Here is a 21,645-nt window from a genome sequence, read left to right as displayed (position 1 = left end):
TATAGTTTTAATAAAATTGTCTTGAAACGAAGATTTTCCAATGAAATTGTACAGCTCACTTGAACATGTCCAACCTCCTCTGGTTCTGAGCCAAACCAAGTTAGTGAACCCGAGTATTAGAGGCATTTTACACATACTGTATGGAAGTGCAATATACATGTACTGTGAGAGCGGAGATAATTCGCAGTTAAGAGAGATAGAATGAATGCTTTAGCATCTAATACTTAAATGATAAATGTTGTCTTTAGAGATAAACTATGGCTTGTAACTTTAATGTATAGTAGCTAGTTCAATAAAAAGTGGTGGTATACATTATAAGACTCATCCTGTGGTCACCACTGACAATTAACATAATGGAACACATCATGGTGGTACAATTAGTGGTGCGTGTGTACGTGCATGCATGTGTGTTGTGTTGGGGGTGAAAATTTATGAGTACAGTAGTTATGCACCAAACTTCTGGGTATGACAACTTTACATATATGCCATTGTCATATGATGATATATGATCAATATTTTGCTGTAATTATCGATTTATTGAAATATACATTGCAATATCAAGAGTTGCCATATTATTATTATTAACTCTTGCTATAATGATTTGGCATCAATCATGTTAGAATATTCTGTGCAATGTACTCATTTAAAACTTTATCTGCCAGTTTCTTAAGGCTCTAATTCTAAGCAAATATAGAAGCATAGCAGTTTTAACCTTCCATCAGCTTGCACAAATTTTAATCCCACACATTGTCAAAGGCAACATATCACACAACACTAGGAACAATAGTCTTAATTGGACAGTCATGTTTGCGTTCACATTAATAAAAGTGTGGATTAGTAGAGTATGATGCTTTACTTATACTACCCAGCTACGCTAGTACATCAGTTTAGTAGGGTTCCCCTCTAAAGTGATGGATGCTGCTAGAAATGCCACATCTAAAAACCATCATAGAAGAATTATTCACTACATAAACCACCTTTACAGAATAGTCTTGATCCATTGTTAAAAAGAAACAAGAAAACACAGGAGTCTGGCTATACAGAATCAGAACCTATAATTTGGTCTGCTTGCCTCACTAACCACAGTCACAAGGCTAGAGGCCAAATGAAGCAACACTTTAGACCACAACAACAAACTCATGGGTGAGACATGCCTTTTATGGTTCTATGAATCTACGTTTTACTATTGTCTTTAATTAAATTGTCATCTTCTTCATACATAGGCATTAATTTTCCATTTCATCACTTTCCTTGAAGGAGCGTATTTAGATGCCACAGAACTATTTGAGGCACTTGAACTGACTGCTGATAGTATCGGGTAGCAGCTAAGCTGGCTTGCAATGGACCACGCACCCTTAAATGGTCAGAACATGCCACGACACCTCTAATAATTAGTGCTGAGGCCATGCCCCTCAACAATCTAGCTCCACAGAAAACAAGGTATTGTACTCCCTCCCCCCCCCCCCCCTACTGAGTAGCGAGATCGAGAGATATTCTAGTACAGCAGTCACCACAACACATGTATTTTATAGCTATGCTCTAACAAAAAATGTTAACAAACTACGGTAGTGCAATAAAAATTATTTTAAAATGAAGTAGGGTTCCAGCAATAAAAAGTAGTGGAACAAGAGATGATGGTGGCTATGAGGAAAAATTCCTACTTGGCATTGTAGCAATATGAGAAATCCCTACTTTAACATTTACACATTGCTACAATGCCAAATAGGGACACATACCTACCATCATCTCTTGTTTTATCATTCCTAAATTAATAATTATGTATTGCACTAGTAATAATTCACATTTGTTTCTGGCAGATACTACCGTTTTATACTTGTACAGTATACAGCATGTACTGTATATCATCTTATTGTATAGGACTTGAGAGATGTACTTGCTCAACTTACTGAATCAGCTAATAAATTAGAGATTGAATTAAAGCAGATCATGCAAGACTTCAATGCAAAGAAAAAGGTATGTATGCTTTGCATGAAGAAAAAAACAGTAGACCGGATAAAGATGTGCTTATGATTAAAAAAGGAACAAAAGTCAAAATATTTGGGTACTAATGGAACAAGGGATAGAAATTGTACACATCTGTTACTGTGCTTTAAAACTATATAATCAAAATCATTATTTCTAAAGTGAACCAAAAAAAATCAGAATTTTTAAAAGGGGAATAAGTAATTGCTGGAAAATAAGAAGAGATCTCTGGGTGGTAATGTAAACCACAAATCCCTATTTTGACTTTCTGTCATAAAATTTTACTGTAATTACATAATTAATGTTCCATTCATCCTTTTGTGGTTTGTATTACTACCCCAACGATCCCATTTTGTTTTGTGACTTTTTTCAGTGATTGCTATTCCCCTATTGAAATTTCCACGTTTTAATCATCTAGCTTCTGTATCCCATTATATGGATTTGTAATTTGTCTGATAATATTATTGTTTTAGTCTAGACAGAGCAGTTTTACATACTATATAATATTAATATGATCAAGTTACAATGTGTAGATCTATACAAGGTCTGTTACAATTATGTTACTAGAACTTTCATAGCTGTCAGATTCAGTGTGTGCTTCATTGTTATCAGATACACTTGACCGTATTATTAGGGTATCTACATGACTGCTCTATTGGAATACTTTTTGAACATCCCACCCACGCGCACTAATCATGGAACGAAAAAGTCACCTTACAGCAAAGTCTTCAGTATGGATTAAGCTTCCTGGCCTGCGGGGTGTATACTGAGCGTAATTGGGGCGAGCCTGAGTGAGCCCCACACTAGCGAGTCGCCCACGTAACTTTCGTCTCAGCGACCATGCCCAAAAAACTACAGAAGAAATCGGAAAGAGACCCTGAAATAAACGGACTTACCGTGAAATAAACGGCGTAAATCACAGCACTTCCATATATGTTCGTCTCATCGACCATGCCACGGAGAAATATACGATGTAGATTACAGCACTTCCATATATGTTCGTCTCATCGGCCATGTCACGGAGAAATATACGACGTAGATTACAGCACTTCCATATATGTTCGTCTCATCGACCATGTCACGGAGAAATATACGCAGTAGATTACAGCACTTCCATATATGTTCGTCTCATCGACCATGTCACGGAGAAATATACGACGTAGATTACAGCGTATGAAACACGTGTATCAGCGCGTGAATATGAAAACCACCTAAGGTTGGCTACCACTTGCCTTCCCATCTAGGTTGCAATTTACCACTTGTTGGGACGGACAGCCAAACTGGATCTCCTGGTTGAAATGATCTAGTTTTGGAATGTTTGCCATAGTGAAACTTTTGTTTCTGTGCAGCAGAAGCCAAATTCATATGAACTAAATCTTGTAAGTGTGCCAACTTAGCTTGTAGTTCCGCAGTGTAAGTGTTCAGATCAAAGGCAGTTGGTGGATTAAATGGTGAAGGTTGTGGCTGACGTCAAACATTAGTTGGAATGGAGATACCCCTGTTGAAGAGTGCTGTGCTGTTCTATATGCATACAGTACCAATGGTAAGTAATGCTCCCAGTCATCTTCTTGGTCCACATAACATCTTAGCATTTGCAATATAGAACAGTTAAAACATTCAACCATTCCATCTCCTTTGGGATGGTAGGCCGTGTTTCTTGACTTCTGGATGCCAAAGGCTTGCAGCACTTGAGAAAAAAGACAAGTTTCAAAGTTTCTACCTTGATCAGAGTGTATGACTGTTGGAATCCCAAAGTTACAGTACTGCATAACTTGATGATAGCATCACTCATTGAAACTGCTGTCTGGTCACGAAGTGAAATGGCATCAACCCATTTAGTAAAGTAGTCCATGATAACCAGTATGTAGCAGTGATTCTTATGAGAAATTGGCACTCCCAAAATGTCCACAGCTAGCATCTCAATAGGAACATTGTGAAGTGGTACCTGAATAGGAGATGGTAACTTGGACGTTTGACATGTATTACATTGTTGACAGTATTGTTGTACATCACCAGCCATACCAGCCCAATACGCCTGTTGTTGCAAACGGCTTAGGGTTTTGAGGTACCCTTGGTGACCTGCACTAGGAATATCATGTGCCTCGTGTAAAAATTCTGAATGTAAGGTACTGTTTGATTATTGAGTTGGCGGTAGTCAATACAAATACACAATTCACCAGAATTTTTATGAACGAAGACAGCTGCTGCTCTCAGTGATAACTCCCTGTTCAAGCATTTGTTAGATTTGTCTTTCCTCTGTAATGGGCTGGTGCTCACCTGAAAGGTATATGGATTGGAGGACCCTGGGTAGGAATATGGTGGCAAGCTAGTGAGGTATGACCAGGGGTTGTAGAGAAAAGATCTTGGTATCAAGACACACGGTAGTGTGTCGTGCGGCCCAAGAAGCCGGCGCGCCACACCGTGAGTATATTGACAGGAAGAACGAAAACGTCATTTTTACACCTTTGTATCTCGGTGATCACTTATCTGATTGGAACCAAATTTGCTACACAGTTGCCCGCCAGCCAAGGGAGTCTACATTCCAAATTTGAAGGAAATCGCTCCAGCCATTTCCGAGATACGAGCTGCCAAAGTTTTGTTTTTTTTTCTTCGTTTTTTTCTTCTTCGTCTTTTCGCACACTTGCAAAAATTGCTATAACAAGCAAACGCGTACTCCGATCGCCTTGAAATTTGGCACACAGAAAGGGAGTCCAAAGGCGAATCCTAGCATCAAATTTGGTACAAATCCGATGAATGGTTCAGGAGTTATGACCGATTATTCGCGTAAAACAAGATCGATTTGTTGTCACGCCTACAGGGTAAACCGCTTCATGGAATGAGTTGAAAATTGCTATGTAGATGGAGTAACCATCGTAGGAGTGCCTTTTGGTGGTTTGAAAGGAATCGAGATAAAGACCACGGAGATATGACACAAAACCCAACCTGTGTCACAATTACGCGATCGATTTTTATGAATAAAAAAGTATTAGTTTTCACGCCTACTAGGCAAACCGCTTAGAGCAATGAGCTGAAAATCGGTGTATAGCTGGAATAATCTTCATAGAAAGTCCTTGCAGTAGTACAGAAGAATCGGATTACAAACCACTGAGTTATGATTCGAAAGCCAACTCCGTGTAGCAAATGCGAGATCGAGATACTCTAATAGAACAGTCACCCTAATAGAGCATTCGGCTAATTTATTTACTCCATTATAGAATTTTATTACATCACAAGTTATTCTGTAGGGAGTTCAGCTGCAAACAGTTAATCTTATAGACAGTTCAGCAAGAAGACAGTCACCATGTGGAGAGTTAAGCAAATATACCACTATAGAGATTCAGAACATTACAAGTCACACTGAAGAAAGTTCAGTTATAAACAAGTCATGCACTGTGTAGAGAATTCAGCTACAATTAAGTCACTCTCTAGAGAATTCAGTTACACAGAATTCTGCTACTCACAAGTCACTGTGGAGAGAGTTCAGCTACAAACAAATTACCCTTTAGAGTGATCAGCTACAAACAAAACACTTTGCAGGGTGTTCAACTGCAACAAATCAATTACCTTTAGAGCGATCAGCAATGAACAAATCAACACAAATCTACCTGTAGAGAGTTCAGCTACAAAAAATCACCCTGTAGAGACATCAGCTAGAAACTAGACACAATGTAAGGAGTTCAGCTACAAGAAATCACACTGTAGAGAGTTCAGCTAAAACAAATCAACCTGCAGAGAGATCAGCTACAAACAAATCACCTTATAGAGAGTTCAGCTACAAACAGATTACCTGTAGAGAGATCGACTACAAACAAATCAACCTGCAGAGAGATCAGCTATATACACACAAATCAACTTGTAGAGAGATCAGCTACAAACAAATCACCCTGTAGAGAGATCAGCTAGAAACTACACACAATGTAAGGAGTTCAGCTACAAACAAATCACCCTGTAGAGAGATCAGCTACAAACTAGACACAAAGTAAGGAGTTCAGCTACAAGCAAATTACCCTGTAGAGAGTTCATCTACAAACAAATCAACCTGTAGAGCAATCAGCTAGAAACAAATCACCCTGAAGAGAGGTCAGCTACAAAAAATCACCCTGTAGAGAGATCAGCTAGAAACAAATCACCCTGAAGAGAGGTCAGCTACAAAAAAATCACCCTGTAGAGAGATCAGCTACAAACAAATTGCCCTGTAGAGAGATCGGCTACAAACAAATCAACCTGCAGAGAGATCAGCTACACACAAATCAACTTGTAGAGAGTTCAGCTACAAACAAATTACCCTGTAGAGAGATCGGCTACAAACAAATCAGCTTGTAGAGAGTTCAGCTAAAACAAATCAACCTGCAGAGAGATCAACTACAAACAAATCACCTTATAGAGAGTTCAGCTACAAACAAATTACCCTATAGAGAGATCGGCTACAAACAAATCAACCTGCAGAGAGATCAGCTACACACAAATCAACTTGTAGAGAGATCAGCTACAAACAAATCACCCTGTAGAGAGATCAGCTAGAAACTACACACAATGTAAGGAGTTCAGCTACAAATAAATCACCTTATAGAGAGTTCAGCTACAAACAATCACTCTGTAGAGAGATCAGCTAGAAACTGGACACAATGTAAGGAGTTCAGCTACAAGCAAATCACCCTTTAGTGAGTTCAGCTACAAACAAATCAACCTGCAGTGAGATCACCTACAAAAAGCACCTTGTACAGAGTTCAGCTACAAACAAATTACCCTGTAGAGAGATCGGCTACAAACAAATCAACCAGTAGAAAGATCAGCTACACACAAATCAACTTGTAGAGAGATCAGCTACAAACAAATCACCCTGTAGAGAGATCAGCTAGAAACTAGTCACAATGTAAGGAGTTCAGCTACAAGTAAATCACCCTGTAGAGAGTTCAGCTAAAACAAATCAACCTGCAGAGAGATCAGCTACAAATAAATCACTTTATAGACAGTTCAGCTACAAACAAATTACCTTGTAGAGAGATTGGCTGCAAATTAATCAACCTGCAGAGAGATCAGCTACACACAAATCAACTTGTAGAGAGATCAGCTACAAACAAATCACCCTGTAGAGAGATCAGCTAGAAACTAGATACAATGCAAGGAGTTCAGCTACAAGCAAAATCACCCTTTAGTGAGTTCAGCTACAAACAAATCAACCTGCAGTGAGATCACCCACAAAAACGCACTTGTACAGAGTTCAGTTACAAACAAATCACCCTGTAGAGAGATCAGGTAGAAGAATTCACCTTGTAGAGAGTTCATTTACAAAGAAACCATCATATAGAGAGTTCAGCTACAAAGAAATTATCCCGTAGAGAGTTCAGCTAGAAGAAGTCACCTTGTAAAGAGTTTAGCTACAAAGAAACCATCATGTACAGAGTTCAGCTACAAAGAAACCACCTGTACAGAATTCAACTACAAACAAATCACCCTGAATAGAGATCAGCTAGAAGAAGTTACCTTGTAGATAGTTCAGCTACAACAATTCACCCTGTAGAAAGATCATGCTAGAAGAAGTCACCTTGTAGAGTGTTCAGTTACAAAGAAACCATCATGTAGAGAGTTCAGCTGCAAACAAATCACTCTGTAGAGAGTTCAGCTACAAAGAAACCGCCATGTAGAGAGTTCAGCCTCATACAAACCACCTAGTAGAGAATTCAACTACAACAAATCACCCTGTAGAGAAGAAGTTACCTTGTAGAGAGTTCAGCTACAAAGAAACCACCATGTAGAGAGTTTAGCTGCAAACAAATAACCTGTAGAGAGTTCAGCTAGAAACAAATCACCCTGTAGAGAGATCAGCTAGAAGAAGTCACCTTGTAGAGAGTTCAGCTACAAAGAAACCATCATGTAGAGAGTTCAGCTGCAAACAAATCACCCTGCAGAGAGTTCAGCTACCAAAAAATCACCCTGTAGAGAGTTCAGCTAGACGAAGTCACCTTATAGAGAGTTCAGCTACAAAGAAACCATCATGTAGAGAGTTCGGCTATAAAGACACCACCATGTAGAGAGTTTAGCTGCAAACAAATCACCTGTTACAGAGAGTTCAGCTACAAAGAAACCATCCTGTATATAGTTCAGCTACATTTCAAGTCACCTAGTAGAGAGATCAGCTGCAAAAAAAATCCTGTGGGGAATAATGAGCATGTAATAAATATATGTATATAATTTGTATAATTACTAATAAAATCAAAAATAATTGAAGTACTAAAATTCTTCTTTAAGTTCTTTTCTTCTTCCTGTGGTAAAGAAAAAAACACATGGGTTAAAAAAGCCCTAAAGCCAGCCATAGGCCGGCTTTGCAGTATACAAATACAAAAAGAAGTGATATCTAATCAAAAACAGCCAAGCTGTAAAAAAGGTGCGGCCCCCATAAAGGCCATGGTGAAAAAAGATGTGAAATCCAAGGTGGCGGCCAAGAAATGGCTGTGATGGTAGGTTAATGGTTACATTTTAATAACAACAATTCAGGTGAATTTGGTGCCAAGACCAAGCGGCACAAAATTCACCTGAATTGTCGTTATTAAAATGTAACCATTAACCTACCATCACAGCCATTTCTTGGCCGCCACCTTGGATTTCACATCTTTTTTCACCATGGCCTTTATGGGGGCCGCACCTTTTTTACAGCTTGGCTGTTTTTGATTAGATTCTGAAATAACACCAGAAAACTCAGCTGTTTGGAAATAGGGAAGATCAAACTGTTTTAGAGCTCCATAATCTGGGATAGCAGAGTCTGTGGTGACATCCAAAGCATCTTGTGTAGCTGCTACAGGTGGCTTGTGTTTAACTGCAGCTTGCCAAATACATTGCAGATCATCTGTCAGAACAGTAGTGGGTCTTGAGAAGATCTGGATAGTTGCTTTTGAAAAATCCACAGTTAACTTGTGCTGTTGAAAAAAGTCAACACCTACTGTACAATAGCAGGAGCAATGAGATCTTTGACAACAATGAATGTATGTACAATATCCTGTTTCATACCAGGAAGCCATATCACAGCACTGACACAGTCAATAAATGACATAGTATCACCTGAAGCAGGAGTGTGAAGTATACTTGAGTCTGAAGTATTACTTGCGGTAATGGTCTAGACTCAGTGGCTGGCAGTTTCTGCACTAGGGCCTGTGATAAAAGACACAGATGAACCTAAATTTCACTATTGATTCCACCAACCTTCCCTACTATACTAGATGCATGTGACTTTACAGTAGCTATAACAACAGTGTTCATAGAGCTTGAGTTCGAGGGGGACGTATGCTGCCCCATACAGACATCCCCTTGTCATTTCCCTGCCAGCAATCTCTTGCCAAGTGTCCTGGTCTACCACAAGTATAGTATCTTTGATTAGCTCTTCTTACTGGACAATAATGCTGAGTGTGCCCTGGCTGCTTGCAGTAATAACTATGTTGTGTACTTCCACTCTTCGATTTTGTGGTTAGTGCAACCAGCTGTTCTGTCAGCTGTTGCATTTGACTCCTCAGTTCGTCAAATTCTGTTGCACGAATGGATACTGCTGCTGTAGATTTTTCTTGTTCATTTAACTGCCATCAAAAGCTTTGCTCTTTTAACAACGGCATTGAGGTCATCTGCCACACTGACAGTGCACAGCTGTCTACTAATGGATCCAGGTAAACCTGCCAAGAACTGGTGTAATAATAATGGCTTGGCTGCTGCTGTCTACCCCAACATTGCTTGCTTCAGCAGTCGCTTAAGGTCATGAAGGTATAGAGCAATGTCTTCTCTGGGGTGAAGCTTGCGAGAGTGAAATTCTTCTAACGAGACGAATTCTGCAAGTGCCATCTTGCTGATCAGACTTTTCTTTGCTGTGGCGTAGTCTGCTGTACTCTCCGTAGATAATTCCAACCATATCGCCAGTGCCTCTGACTTATTTCTTGACGGTGCTTGACGTTGTTTAGTAAATCCTCAAACGATATGCTCTTCTTTCTGAGATTCTTTCTCGACTCAGACAATAACTAAAGGATGGCAAGTACTGAGGAGGTAGTGCAAACACTAAAGCTGTAGTTGTTCTCGCATCCGTGACAATGTACGTGGCGAAATTGTACCACAACGTAAGCTTCTATTAATGGTCTTCAGTTCAGCTGGAATACAACCTCCTTGTGCTCTAAAAGAGGTAGAGCTTGTCAGTAGTGTGTGTATATAAAGTATATCATTGAGTATTAATTAACTTGACTGCCCCTGCTACTATATGCTGACTCGGAACTAAAATTCAAGAACCAGGAAGGGCTGGATGGGTTTATTACCAGCCAATCTGGTGATGTTCTTTGCCAGTTATTTCCTGTAAAGATAAATGTATAGTTGTTATACAATACTCAGCCTTGTATAGTAGAGACCATCTTATACTGGCTTCCTTATCTTTGTGGTACAAATTAATACTCACACAATTTTGGAAGTGTTTATAAATTATGTATAATATTTAGGTATACAGTCATCTGTAATGGTAACCATAATTCCACCTCACTCGAAGCAGTGTAGACTTTCCATACAATGGGTTGATCACGGCTGTACTTTATGGCAGATGCTTGGCACCAGTACTGTATCATATGTTGGATATGCAAAGTTACAGGAGTCTTCATCAGTAATGCATAGGAACTTAGCCTTTTCATAAACAAACTAGAGTTGGATGCAGTTGGATATGTACAATGTTGACTTGTAATACACAAATTGCACTTCATGTGATGTAAATGTGTGACAACTTTTGATTTTTCAAGTGTACCATAGAGATTGTGTCATGCAGTTATGATGTGACCAGTCGTATATGCAATAATGAGATAAAGTAATTAGTTAAGTAAATCGTTGATAAGGTTTCTCAACTACTATATCTAAGGTTTCAGTGCTATGCCGCTTTTTTTTATTCATGAACATTATTAGTCTGCATACTTAAAGATCATTGTCTCTATACAGTTCAAAGTTTTTAATCATGAAACCATGTTGCTCCAATGTATTTTATTTTAGTCTTCACTTTCTACGCATTTGATGAAGAAAGCTGTTTTATAAGTGGTGTGATGAAAGGCGTTTTACCAAACTACATCAATGCTTGGTAGTGTCGCACCAATATCTAAATTAGCCGATTATTCTGATAATCGATATTAAACAACAGAATTAGCCACAACTGATAACCGATCCGATATACACTAATAACACTAACATCATTATTAAATGACTCATATTAGTGACATAAGTATTGATATACAGTTTATTCAAGGCTAAAATGTAAAGTTAGACATGTATCACAAGTAAAAGTTACTCATGGTAAACAGGTTTTAAGTACATTTTACTACTGCTATACAGTTGAGACAAGTGACTGGTACTACATAGAAACTTATTGTACTTTGGGTGAAAAGATGAAAGTGAAAACTGTACTTTTACAGTATTTCCATATTGTACACCTTTCAAAGGCCACAGGTACAGGTGTATGCTGTATTTTGTAACATTGCTGCATTTTCCCAAGACTGCTGTATTTTCCCTTTTTAATACAGCACAAACTACACCACAGCCCCAAACAGTAACAATGTGCCCACAATATGTAGTATGCTATGGTACCATTCTTTTTCTAAACCAAGAGTACAAAAAGACAATATGGAGTTACAAAACTACCTTTTCTTTCCTAAATCAACAACAGGATACAGTACAAAACCTGTAAAAATCATGAAGGTATAATTACTAGCTGTTTATTTAAAACAAAGATTTATTGTACAGTTGCTAAATGTTCCAGAGAGGTTTGGCTGAGTAGTACCACTACTAGACTAAGTAGAGCTAGAATGATCTCAAAGTTGCAGGAGGATATTGTGATCCGTCAGTCCTCCGCATCTCCATCACATATCAGCATAACCACTTGTACAGTAGCTCAGGATCTTTAACTCAGGTGGTACAGGATCATCAGGTATATTTGCTGATCAATTTGACGCCCATTCCTTAAAATTTTTAATAGCCCAGTCAGTTTGAATTCACCCAAGTATTTGCAGGAATTACTCCTTTGGCAGCCTTTTCACGTTCAGAACTCACTGACTGGGGCAATGAAACAACTACGATTAACGCTATTAGTATAATCTTTCATAGGTGCTGTAGCTGCTTTCTTCTCAGTTGCCTTTCTCATATATTTAGTAGCCTTCCTCTTTGTTTGAAGCGATAACTGTACTTTCCTGGTTACTGAACTATCATTGCTGTGCTTGGCATTGCTCTCACCATTCAACATAGCCTGAGAAGTGCTACCATACTCATCGAAATCCATAATAGATCGCATGTATGGTAATCTTTATAACCACTCCTTATCGGCCGATACCAATTATTGAACCGATTATCGGTGCAACACTAATGCTTGGTGCCATAAGGCCCATTTTATCGTGGAGTTCTTGGTGAGTAATGTAGTGGCTATGGGATCTTTCTACTCTGTATCTGTTTGTATAGAGGCATGTGTCAAAGCCTACCAGTAAAGCCATACAAGAAGCCAAAAAGTGCACTTTGCATTATTGAAAATGGGCTATAATCGCTCCCTGGTACCATTTCATTATGGTGGTAGTCAAACCATTTCATTATGGTAGCAGTCAAGCAGATATTGGAGCAGCCTAGCTATTAGAAACCTTATAACCTATGAAGTCACTGTTGTGCAATAATAACCCACAAATATGCTTGGTTAGATTAGCAATAGGGGTATGCCTCTACTAGCACAGTCAGCCTTGTACTAGTGTAGTCACAATGGTGCTGACAGTCCTTGTTGAGGTGTTTCACATAGAGAATACTGTACATTGTAACAACCCCTCAGTACAAGCTCTTCTAGAATAGAAACCCTCACAGAACGCTGTGTTGAACTTGCCACTGTGAAATCCACTTTGATTATGTAACGAGATGTAACTCGCACAATCGAGTACCACTACACCTGCTAAGCACCATGATAGTTTGTCATAACAGGCCAAATTTTGGATGCTAGTTGTGGACAGTTTAATTCCTTTGTAAAAACATTATCCATCTCGCTGTGGTTAGGCGTTTTAGCAGTAGAGCTGAGCTTATGTAGTGCCAGTGTTGATGATAATACATAAGTGACCAGATTTTACAAAACTGATCCAATTGCACGTCAGGCAAAATCAAACTAGCATCACCAGTGGATAGCTACACTATCGTACTACTAGTTTTGACCCTCACTACTACTGAAACTACTTGAGGCTGAAACTACTCGAGGCTGGTTTTAACAAATATCTTTCTGGGTGGTGTGGAGAGCTCAAATGGTGGTTTCTGGCCTTGTGGAGGGCCTGGCTTGGCAAGAATCAGTGGTTTACTGGTGGATGGCCTGTTAGTGTTAGCCTGATGTTTTTTCTGTTGATTTTGTACATATCAGCCACTGAAAAGCCAGCACAGCCCTGTAATCTCATGTCTGGACTCCAATCGTGGTCTGCCTCCATTTTGAAGTCTATTTCTTGCCCACCCACTACCCTTCGCTCCTTTGTGGGCACTCGTGATACTACTTCGCTTATCTAACTGCTCAGATTTTCTATCTTATTTGGTGGGAAACTCTACAAGCAGCTACAAGCAGCTACAAGTACTGGAAGTGGTCTGAAAGGTAATAGATCGATGCATCTCTTGTGTAAATTTCTTTCACGTTCTTACTGTTCTTGGCAACTTGAATTCTTTAAAACCGTTTAATCCATTCACATAGGAGCATGAACACTGTTAAGAATTAATGGTTGCCAAAGGGGAACGATTATTGTTATACGTTTTTTTATACACATGCTTATAGTAGTATTCTGAAGCACTCTAGTGCCGAAGATGAAATGGTCTTCTTTACACATAGGTCCGTGCTTCCTTGTTGTTACTCTGGTAGAGAAGCTACCTGAATGATAAAGATAGTGTTTAAAAAAGTTTACCATACCGGATGCTGCTTAACTGCCACCTTACTGTAAATCTTATCCTTAGGCCTTTACAAATACAACTGAAACCTTTAGAACCAGCTGCAAACGTCCAAAAGATAATTATTTTTAGAGGTGCTTATGTACTGTGTGAAGATGATGGGGTGACGTTGTCAAGTAATTTTGCAGTAAAAAGAGATAAAAAAAACCTTGCAGTAAATATTTGACTGATATAAACTGCATTCATATCTTAAGTTTCAATACTATTTATTGCTTGGATCCCTACTTTATTTTTAAATTGCTAATTTTTAATTGCACTAGTTTGTTCAGTTTTTTTGTTATAGCATAAGTCGCCAATTATCGGCACCATTAATTTTCATCATGCAATTGTAATTCCTTAAATCATTGATGTATGAACTTCCTGGTTCGAACTAGGGCTGAGCGATACTGCCATTTTAGTATCAAGATCGATACTAAAGCCACTATTCACGATACTGAATAGTTCACAATACTTTCAATCATAGCTGGTGCTACATAGTGTATTGCTCAGTATTCCTGCAGAAGTCTTTAAAGGTAGCATCAAACTAGCCACTATCATCCTTGTTTACAGTAACAGTTATTGTAACACATGCTTTGTGGTGTTCACACCTCTCTACAGGGGTAACCAGGTTATGACTTACAAGGATTCTTAGCCTAGTACTGCATAACAATGGATTTTTAATGACAATAATGTACAGTCATGGTATCACGATAGTTAGTAACAAAATATCACGATATTGATACTTTCAAAATATTGCGATATATATCGCTCAGCCCTAATTTGAACTATTTAACAGTGCAGTCCTTTGTCTCTTGACGCACCAATTTTTAATTATCTCACGTGAGTGAACATCTTGTTATAAGGAAAATCGTAGTGCATATCGTGCACCAATTATCGGCATGGGGTACCTATTATCGGCACCTGTTCTTCTGTGATTGACCAATTATCTGCACAAAAAAGTGAGATTTTGTACGTAACTCCATGATGCCTCGTTGGTTCTTTGTGAAATGAAATATTTATGGGAGGTGCAGTCCTTGCATAACTCCGCTACACAGAAGTTTGGCAAAGATGAGGCCAGCTATTCGAGGGTTAGATGCAAAAGCATAAAGTGCCGGTAATTGGTACAGTGTACCTGCCGATAATTGGCAACATACACTAGCTAATAAATATACATGTGTGACTGTTCTATTAGAATGTCAAATGTGGTAAGGTGACTGCTTTATTAGAGTATCTCGAGTGGACTTGGACCAAAAGTGATGTTCAAGGGATGTTGTCATCTTGTTTTTCACTGTGCTACCAATAAGAGGCTTGTATTTTATGATCAATCGTGTCAAGCACAGCTAGATCATTAAGGGTCATGTTCATCAATTGTTATTGGTCCAGCTAAATGTAAAGAGGCATGTCACTAATTGTTAACTATAATTTGTGGTGTCTAAACTATTTAAAGTGTCAATACGATTTTGTAGCATGTAGAAGGTGACAACGAACTTGATTGAAGATATAAGAAAAGGCAAGGTGCAAAGGTCAATCACTCGTCAGAACCCCAAAAGGCACATACCACTGGTGAGTTTGCTAGTGGCAAAAAATGGTGCCCATACAGTGCATCGTTTAGCATCTAGCTTTGCGACTGTGGTCAGGCAGGCAGACTAAAATTCAGGTTTTGGAGATTTAAAAAAAAAATTAGTGTTGGCACATGAATGAGGTTTTCTTTGACATTAAAGGTCAACTGAAATGGAAAAAATTTTTTTTGCTAAATATGTTTGTTTACTCATGCAATGTACAGAACAATTTTTATAATTCAATTATGTGTAATTATCGAGTTATAAACCCTTAAAAGCAGCGAAACGTCATATCCGGGAAAATCAACCGCACCCTTATGATGTCAACTCGAGCCACCGCGTAAAAGTTGTACAACAGTTACAGTCATATTTCGACAATGGCAGGTGAAGTGTTAACCTCGAGTTCTCCCTCAGAGTCTGATGGCAATTCGATACTGTCAGGCTCTGTGCGTTATTCGACAGATCTCAGTGAAGACAGCGAAGCGATATCAGAGCCAGAGGAGGTGGACGAACCTCGTGACGAAGTTCTACCATATCTGTTCGAACCAGAGAGACGTTCCAGGACTTACAACGAATCTGATGATGAAACGGCTGTAGTATCAGGTGACTCAGGCAAAGAGCGAATTGGAAACACGAACTGGTAAGTGAATGGGGACTATTTGATGCTCAGATAGTCAAGTTATTTGTTCAGGTGCACGTTCTATCACTGCCAGCCAATGCCAACAGCCAGGGAATCTGTTTGCTGTCAAGAAATTGATGAAATCAAAGGTCTGTTGGTTGGTGATCCTGTCCCTGTTTGTATCACACAGCACATGGACTTTGCCAATGCTTGCCTGTGCAGAGTTGTGTTGTTGATAGCCTCTCATGGCCACCGACACCATTATGGGACTAGTGATATCCCTGCTGAGGAGAACAGGTGATTTTTCCATTGCTAATTATGAAGTCTTATAATTATAAATATTTCTTCTTAGAAAGTTTAGGTTTCTGGCATACAGACAACTGGTATGGTGGGGTTGGGGCTACTTGGGCCGACACAGACGTGTGGTACTTCCTTCTTGTGCAGTATCACGAATAAGGAGTGAATTCCCTTCTGATGATTACACAGGTCATCAAATTCCACCACCAACACTATAGTATTGTATGTACATATGACATGTCTATAAATTACACTAATATCAAGTCACTCTTTATTTTTTATAACGTGAAAATAATGGTATGTGGTCTTTATCTGGGTGTATGTATGCACTTGCTAATGATGGTTTATGAGGGGTAGTGTGGGCTTATCATCATCATCCTTCATGCAGTATTGCGTGGTCTTTTCAGTCAGTTCATCAACATACTCTATAGAATGCATACATTAGTCGAACAATAAACAAATATACACAACTAACTGTAGGTTTTAGGAACAGGAATTGGCTTTGGTGTAAATCCTCCCTGTTTAGGTGTAGGAAAACAGATTCTCTTTCGTTCTGCTCCAGCTGCAGTTGTAGCTTGTGCCCTCCCAAAATTCTCATTAAAGTGTAGTGCTGCTATCAGTAATCTAATTTGTAGTGTATGCACAATGGAGCTCAATTGCACATCAGTCACCTTGCATACATTCCATTGTTTGAAAATGCCAATAGCTTAGGGGCAAAGTGGTTGACCACACTGTGGTAAGCCTCTAAGCTACTGATTTGGTATAATGGTGACAGCTTCTTCATGTCCTGCAACAATCTGGTGTTGGTCACCACATCGTCAAGCTTCTCACTTGCCTTACTCCCTGCACAACAACTGTCCACATGTTAAATAAAAGTAGAGTTAATGCTGACCTGGTATAAACCATTTCTTTCGTCTCTCTTCTAGGCTATCTAGAGGGTCGTGGTAACAATCTTCATGTGTGTTGCAAACATGGTACATCAAGGACTTCCACCGCTTCACTATCTCATTGCCATCACCATCTGGAGCAGAGGCAGCACACCAATACAAATGATTGGTAATGAATGCTCTTGATCCACTCTCCAATGAGGTCACACTGCTTGGTCTTTGCTAAGTGTGCTAACTTCTTTTTAATTCCTGTTAACCAATAATATTAATTATTATTATGCAGGTGTATATATATATGGATATGTGCCATGCATCATAACGATGTTCAATATCTGGCTTTTCCTCAGCCATGTACTTGGCAATTTGCTTGTGACGATCAGTTACTAGTGTTGTCACTTGCAATGAGTTGTCGGCCAAAAACTGAAGAGCCTTTACCAATCCAAATTTCTCCATATGATTACTGGATTTCACTTCATTGCTCTGTAAGTAATTCAGAAATTTAATTGAAACATTAAAGTGTATGCTTGAAAATTCACTATATACCTGTACAAGTTCGATATGTAAAACTTTGTTTGTATCCAGGTCAATAACACCATATGATCCATATTTTGCTGAATGACTTGGACTGTCAGCTCTTCCATCTCCACCAACTGTGAGAGGGCAGTCCTTCTTTGTGATGGCTGAAAGTATCTGACGTTGGTGGTGATTCCATACAGATATAACAGCTGGTTGGAGATACTGTGATTGGTGGAGGTGAAATGTTCTATCTGTGGTGCATGCTACACGTAAGCACCCCAAAAAGTGGAAAATCTTTCCAGGGGTAGAACCACTCTGCAGACAACAGTATGTTTGCTGCTGGAGTGTCTCTGATAAATGGTTGGCTGTTCCATACCCTTGTGTATCCACAGTGATGGCAGTTTTGTCTGATGCTGATAAAAGTACCCTTCAGGTTGGCAACCTCACCGTCACATAGTTGGTGGCATGATCTGCAAGCTGTGAATAGGCTTAACAGATGGAACCTGTACACAAGAAACTTGACTTCATCCTGAGGTGGTAGCTCTTGTGTGTCATCTCTACGACATCACAAAGGTATATTATTCAATTTTTGTGTTGCTATTATATGCGCTTACTCTGTGGTGTGGTCTTCTTGGTTTGACAAAAATGATGTGTCCAGATCTGTTTCCTCTTCAGTGACAAAGGAATCATCAAGTGATATCACCTGTGGAAGCCTTTGCAGAGGTGGGGCATTTAACAAGTTGCATTGTGTGCCAACACTGATTTGTTGAGGACAAGTGTCAGTCTGTGTTGCTGTCATTGAGGAACATGATGTTATTATATCATGTTATACTATCTATTTTATACCTTTATTCTTCCCTTTGACATGAACAGTCACAGATATAGACTTCTTCTTAGGGTTTTTCTCTTGTGTAGATGGATCGGGCATTGTGGAAGAATGACACATAACATCATGACACAAAGGGAGAGTTGAGGAGTGACGCATGCTATCAGTTGAAGTGTGACACAAAGGAAGTTGTACAGTGGAATTTGTGGTATCCATATGTTCAAGAGTTGATTCAGCACTTGTAGTTGCAGAGAGGAGTTCTTCTACCACCTGTATCACAACAATAATTTTATAATACTGACATCATTTGTAATTATACATGTAATATAGCTAGCTAACTTGTATAACAATATACAGGTACCTATTGCATGTGTACTACGTAGCTATGGGCTTACTGATCTTTGCTCTCTTCTTTCGGATAATGGACGACTACGTGGAGCACTGCTGCTGCTAGTGTGCAATTGGTTGATGCTTTTTGGAAAGGTGGTAGGTACAGCGTCTGGCTTTAGGCACTTCTGGGCAGGAATTCCAAAGGTGTCGCGATACAGAGATCCTTCTGTCTCAAAAGAATCTTCAGTAAAATGCCTTGAGCACAAATGGGAGCTTGTCGAGGGTCCATCCCAGCCTTTTCTGTATCATTTCACAGCACTTGTCCACCGTCGTCGCATATTCTCGTCTGTAGGGAACAAGTGCAAACTGTACCACATCCCGCTAGTAGTTTTACAATCAGCAGCAACACAACGTCGAGGCATAGCTAAAGACTTGACAATTGTACGTGATAGTGATGATAAGGTCTCTTGTAGTCGTACTACTGTGTTCGTCATCGCGTACACTTCCACTCGAGGTGATGTAACGTGACATTGCTTCCGCAATAATAATTGCAAATCTTCGTCCACAATTTTGAGGTGTCGTAACTCGATAATTACACATAATTGAATTATAAAAATTGTTGTTCTGTGCATTGCATGAGTAAATAAAATTATTTATCAAAAAAAAATTTCCATTTCAGTTGACCTTTAAGACTATACCGTTAAGGTACTTTTGCTGCCTAAGATATTCCTAAGGTGGCTTTTAGAGGCAGAATTTTGGGGGCGTGCGTCATTTTGAGGGGATTCCTACTTACAGTACTACTGCATTACTGTATGATATTTCATAAACTAATCAATTCTTCATTGTACGGCTTGAAAACAACATGAACCTCTGCAGAAGACAGGATTTACTTAAGCTTACATGAATAAATGAAAGTAGTCACTATTTACCAGGGCTTTTAAATTTTGTATGCACAAACATGTCTGGAAAAAACTGCACATGATTGACTTTTAGGTATGCAGATATAATAACTGTGTTTACTATCCATGTATTTTGTAGATGCTGGCCACTAATCCTTGGTTACAAAAGGAGAGAGAACTGTTTGTCAACTTCTTCACCAACCCAGCTAGGCTACAACAGATTTTCTCAGAACTAGCAGCAACTGTTGATTCCAACTCCTTGTTACAGTCACCTAAAACTACTCTATAAACATTAATGATGTATTTGTCACATTTTAAATCTCCTATATAATAGCAAAAGCAGGGATGATCAACATGTTTGTCATTAGCCAAGTGGTTCTAGCCTTCAAATTGCTTCAGTTCACTCAATTGCAGACTAAATTTTACACACAGATACAAGGTATATATGTGAGTTGTAGTAAGGCCAGCAAAAGGTCAACCATACAAGCTTACAAAGAAAGTTAATTAACTATGAGACAGAGATAAATATATCAGAACAACCTAATGATAACATACAAATAGTAACAACAGAGACAGGGATAGGTAAAAACAACTGGCCAGTTACTCTAATAAACTATAGTAATGTATGCATACAAGGAGATAATTAATGTTAATTAGTCATTGCTGTTTACAGACTGCCTCTTCACATTGGAAGTTAACATAGTATACGATCCCTGAGGATATAGAGCATATAGTTTGCATATAATACTGTACAGTGACTCCTATCAACCCTTAAGCCAAAATCCTCTGTCAGTATTCACTTTGGGGATCTGTCAACCATGTAAAGGCAGTCCAGCCTAGTTTTAAGCTGACTTGATTAACTGAGTGATTAACAGAGTGATAGTTGTTAAGTTCAGGTGTAGCCTATATGTGTACTGTTGTAGTAATAGTGTTATTAACTGATTCAAAAAGTGTGTATGGATGAATTTGAAAAAGATGTTACAGTATATCAAAGAGTGGAAGCCAATGGCCAATACTGTTGACAAATTTGTTTAACAAAAAAAAAAAAACAGAATTAACATTTGTATTATTTCAGCTATTTCTTGTGCCACCCTTTGCTATTTCAGTAGAACCACTCTATAATGGACATTTTGGGACCTAAATTTTAGGCTCATTTAATATTGAGGTCTTCCTCTTTATAAAACGTATGGAGCCACACCAAAACCTTCACCTGTAGTATGGAGGATTTTTCTTTATTTGGGTGAGAGGTTCCATTGTATATCTTTTCTTGGCTTGTTTGTGGTGGTGGTCACACCCTTTAATTCTCAGGCTTGGTTTATATGTAGCTGGTTTTGGGGCTTGCATTTCACTAACTGTGAAAACAGGATGCAACCTCCCTTACTAGCAGTTGTGAAATTAAAGGTGAGAGAAATAGCTGCAATCATGCTAATGTTAATATTGACTATTGCAGCCAAACTTTCTTTTTCTGGTTTTGCAAACTACAGTTTTACATTGCCTACTATGATACATTTATTTTACAATTACTATCTGGTCTAGATATATTCCTTCCTCAGCAAAAAAAACATGATCTGAAATTCTATTTTCAATAGTTAATAAACAAAATTGATCTGTTATTACTGAAGGTAAATGTGTAGATATTTATACTGATGAATGCTAGAAAAGAAGCTTTCAAAAGGACTCTTGTCCCCTCAGCAAATTATATTTGTAGTGCTGCACTGCATGCTGTCACTCAACTCACTTTTGTGCTGAGATTCTAGTACTAGTTTGAGGTTCCTGCTGACTCAATTTACAATGGGTGGTTTCCTGA

The 21,645-nt window shown here is 38.8% G+C and overlaps 3 protein-coding genes and 1 long non-coding RNA gene across 7 annotated transcripts in view; 2 read left to right on the top strand and 2 right to left on the bottom strand.

Annotated features, from left to right (window-relative positions):
- Positions 1-20,191, top strand: part of LOC136250711 (HAUS augmin-like complex subunit 3) — a 41,544-nt gene extending 21,353 nt beyond the window's left edge. For 2 of the 4 annotated variants that reach the window (XM_066042938.1, XM_066042937.1), the window contains exons 13-14: positions 1,879-1,974; positions 19,978-20,191. In XM_066042938.1, the coding sequence (XP_065899010.1) occupies positions 1,879-1,974; positions 19,978-20,127 (246 nt within the window). In that variant the 3' untranslated portion in view covers positions 20,128-20,191. Of the gene's footprint in view, positions 1-1,878; positions 1,975-10,445; positions 10,787-19,977 lie in introns of those variants that run through there. The other 2 variants (XM_066042940.1, XM_066042939.1) reach the window with 2 other exon arrangements.
- On the top strand, positions 14,632-16,672 carry LOC136250714 (uncharacterized). The gene is made up of 3 exons (XM_066042942.1): positions 14,632-16,104; positions 16,156-16,380; positions 16,436-16,672. Exons 1-3 carry the CDS (start codon positions 15,842-15,844, stop codon positions 16,596-16,598), a joined length of 651 nt encoding a protein of 216 aa, XP_065899014.1. The 5' UTR covers positions 14,632-15,841; the 3' UTR covers positions 16,599-16,672.
- On the bottom strand, positions 16,089-18,094 carry LOC136250715 (uncharacterized). Its single transcript, XM_066042944.1, has 5 exons — positions 17,811-18,094; positions 17,273-17,516; positions 17,052-17,223; positions 16,856-17,004; positions 16,089-16,805 (listed from the first exon to the last, which is right to left on the bottom strand). Exons 2-5 carry the CDS (start codon positions 17,358-17,360, stop codon positions 16,714-16,716), a joined length of 501 nt encoding a protein of 166 aa, XP_065899016.1. The 5' UTR covers positions 17,361-17,516; positions 17,811-18,094; the 3' UTR covers positions 16,089-16,713.
- LOC136250716 (uncharacterized) lies at positions 18,105-19,410 on the bottom strand. Its single transcript, XR_010698678.1, has 3 exons — positions 19,005-19,410; positions 18,630-18,879; positions 18,105-18,575 (listed from the first exon to the last, which is right to left on the bottom strand). It is a non-coding gene; the product is annotated as an uncharacterized lncRNA (long non-coding RNA).
- Positions 20,192-21,645: the final 1,454 nt, after the last annotated feature.

The sequence above is a fragment of the Dysidea avara genome, chromosome 3 (genome assembly GCF_963678975.1).
Source record: "Dysidea avara chromosome 3, odDysAvar1.4, whole genome shotgun sequence".
In the NCBI taxonomy this organism is placed as follows: Eukaryota; Metazoa; Porifera; class Demospongiae; order Dictyoceratida; family Dysideidae; genus Dysidea; species Dysidea avara.
Note: the sequence above shows the minus strand (reverse complement) of the source record. Positions and strands in the feature narration are given on the sequence as shown.

Bases quoted from the DNA above. Each gene is read 5' to 3' on its own strand.
- LOC136250714 (XM_066042942.1), top strand. From the start codon at position 15,842: ATGGCAGGTGAAGTGTTAACCTCGAGTTCTCCCTCAGAGTCTGATGGC. The intron at 16,105-16,155 runs GTAAGTGAATGG...TTATTTGTTCAG, and splicing joins CGAATTGGAAACACGAACTG to GTGCACGTTCTATCACTGCC. The intron at 16,381-16,435 runs GTGATTTTTCCA...ATTTCTTCTTAG, and splicing joins ATCCCTGCTGAGGAGAACAG to AAAGTTTAGGTTTCTGGCAT.
- LOC136250715 (XM_066042944.1), bottom strand. From the start codon at position 17,360: ATGTACCATGTTTGCAACACACATGAAGATTGTTACCACGACCCTCTA. The intron at 17,005-17,051 runs GTGACTGATGTG...ACTACAAATTAG, and splicing joins AACAATGGAATGTATGCAAG to ATTACTGATAGCAGCACTAC. The intron at 16,806-16,855 runs GTTAGTTGTGTA...TGCATTCTATAG, and splicing joins TCCTGTTCCTAAAACCTACA to AGTATGTTGATGAACTGACT.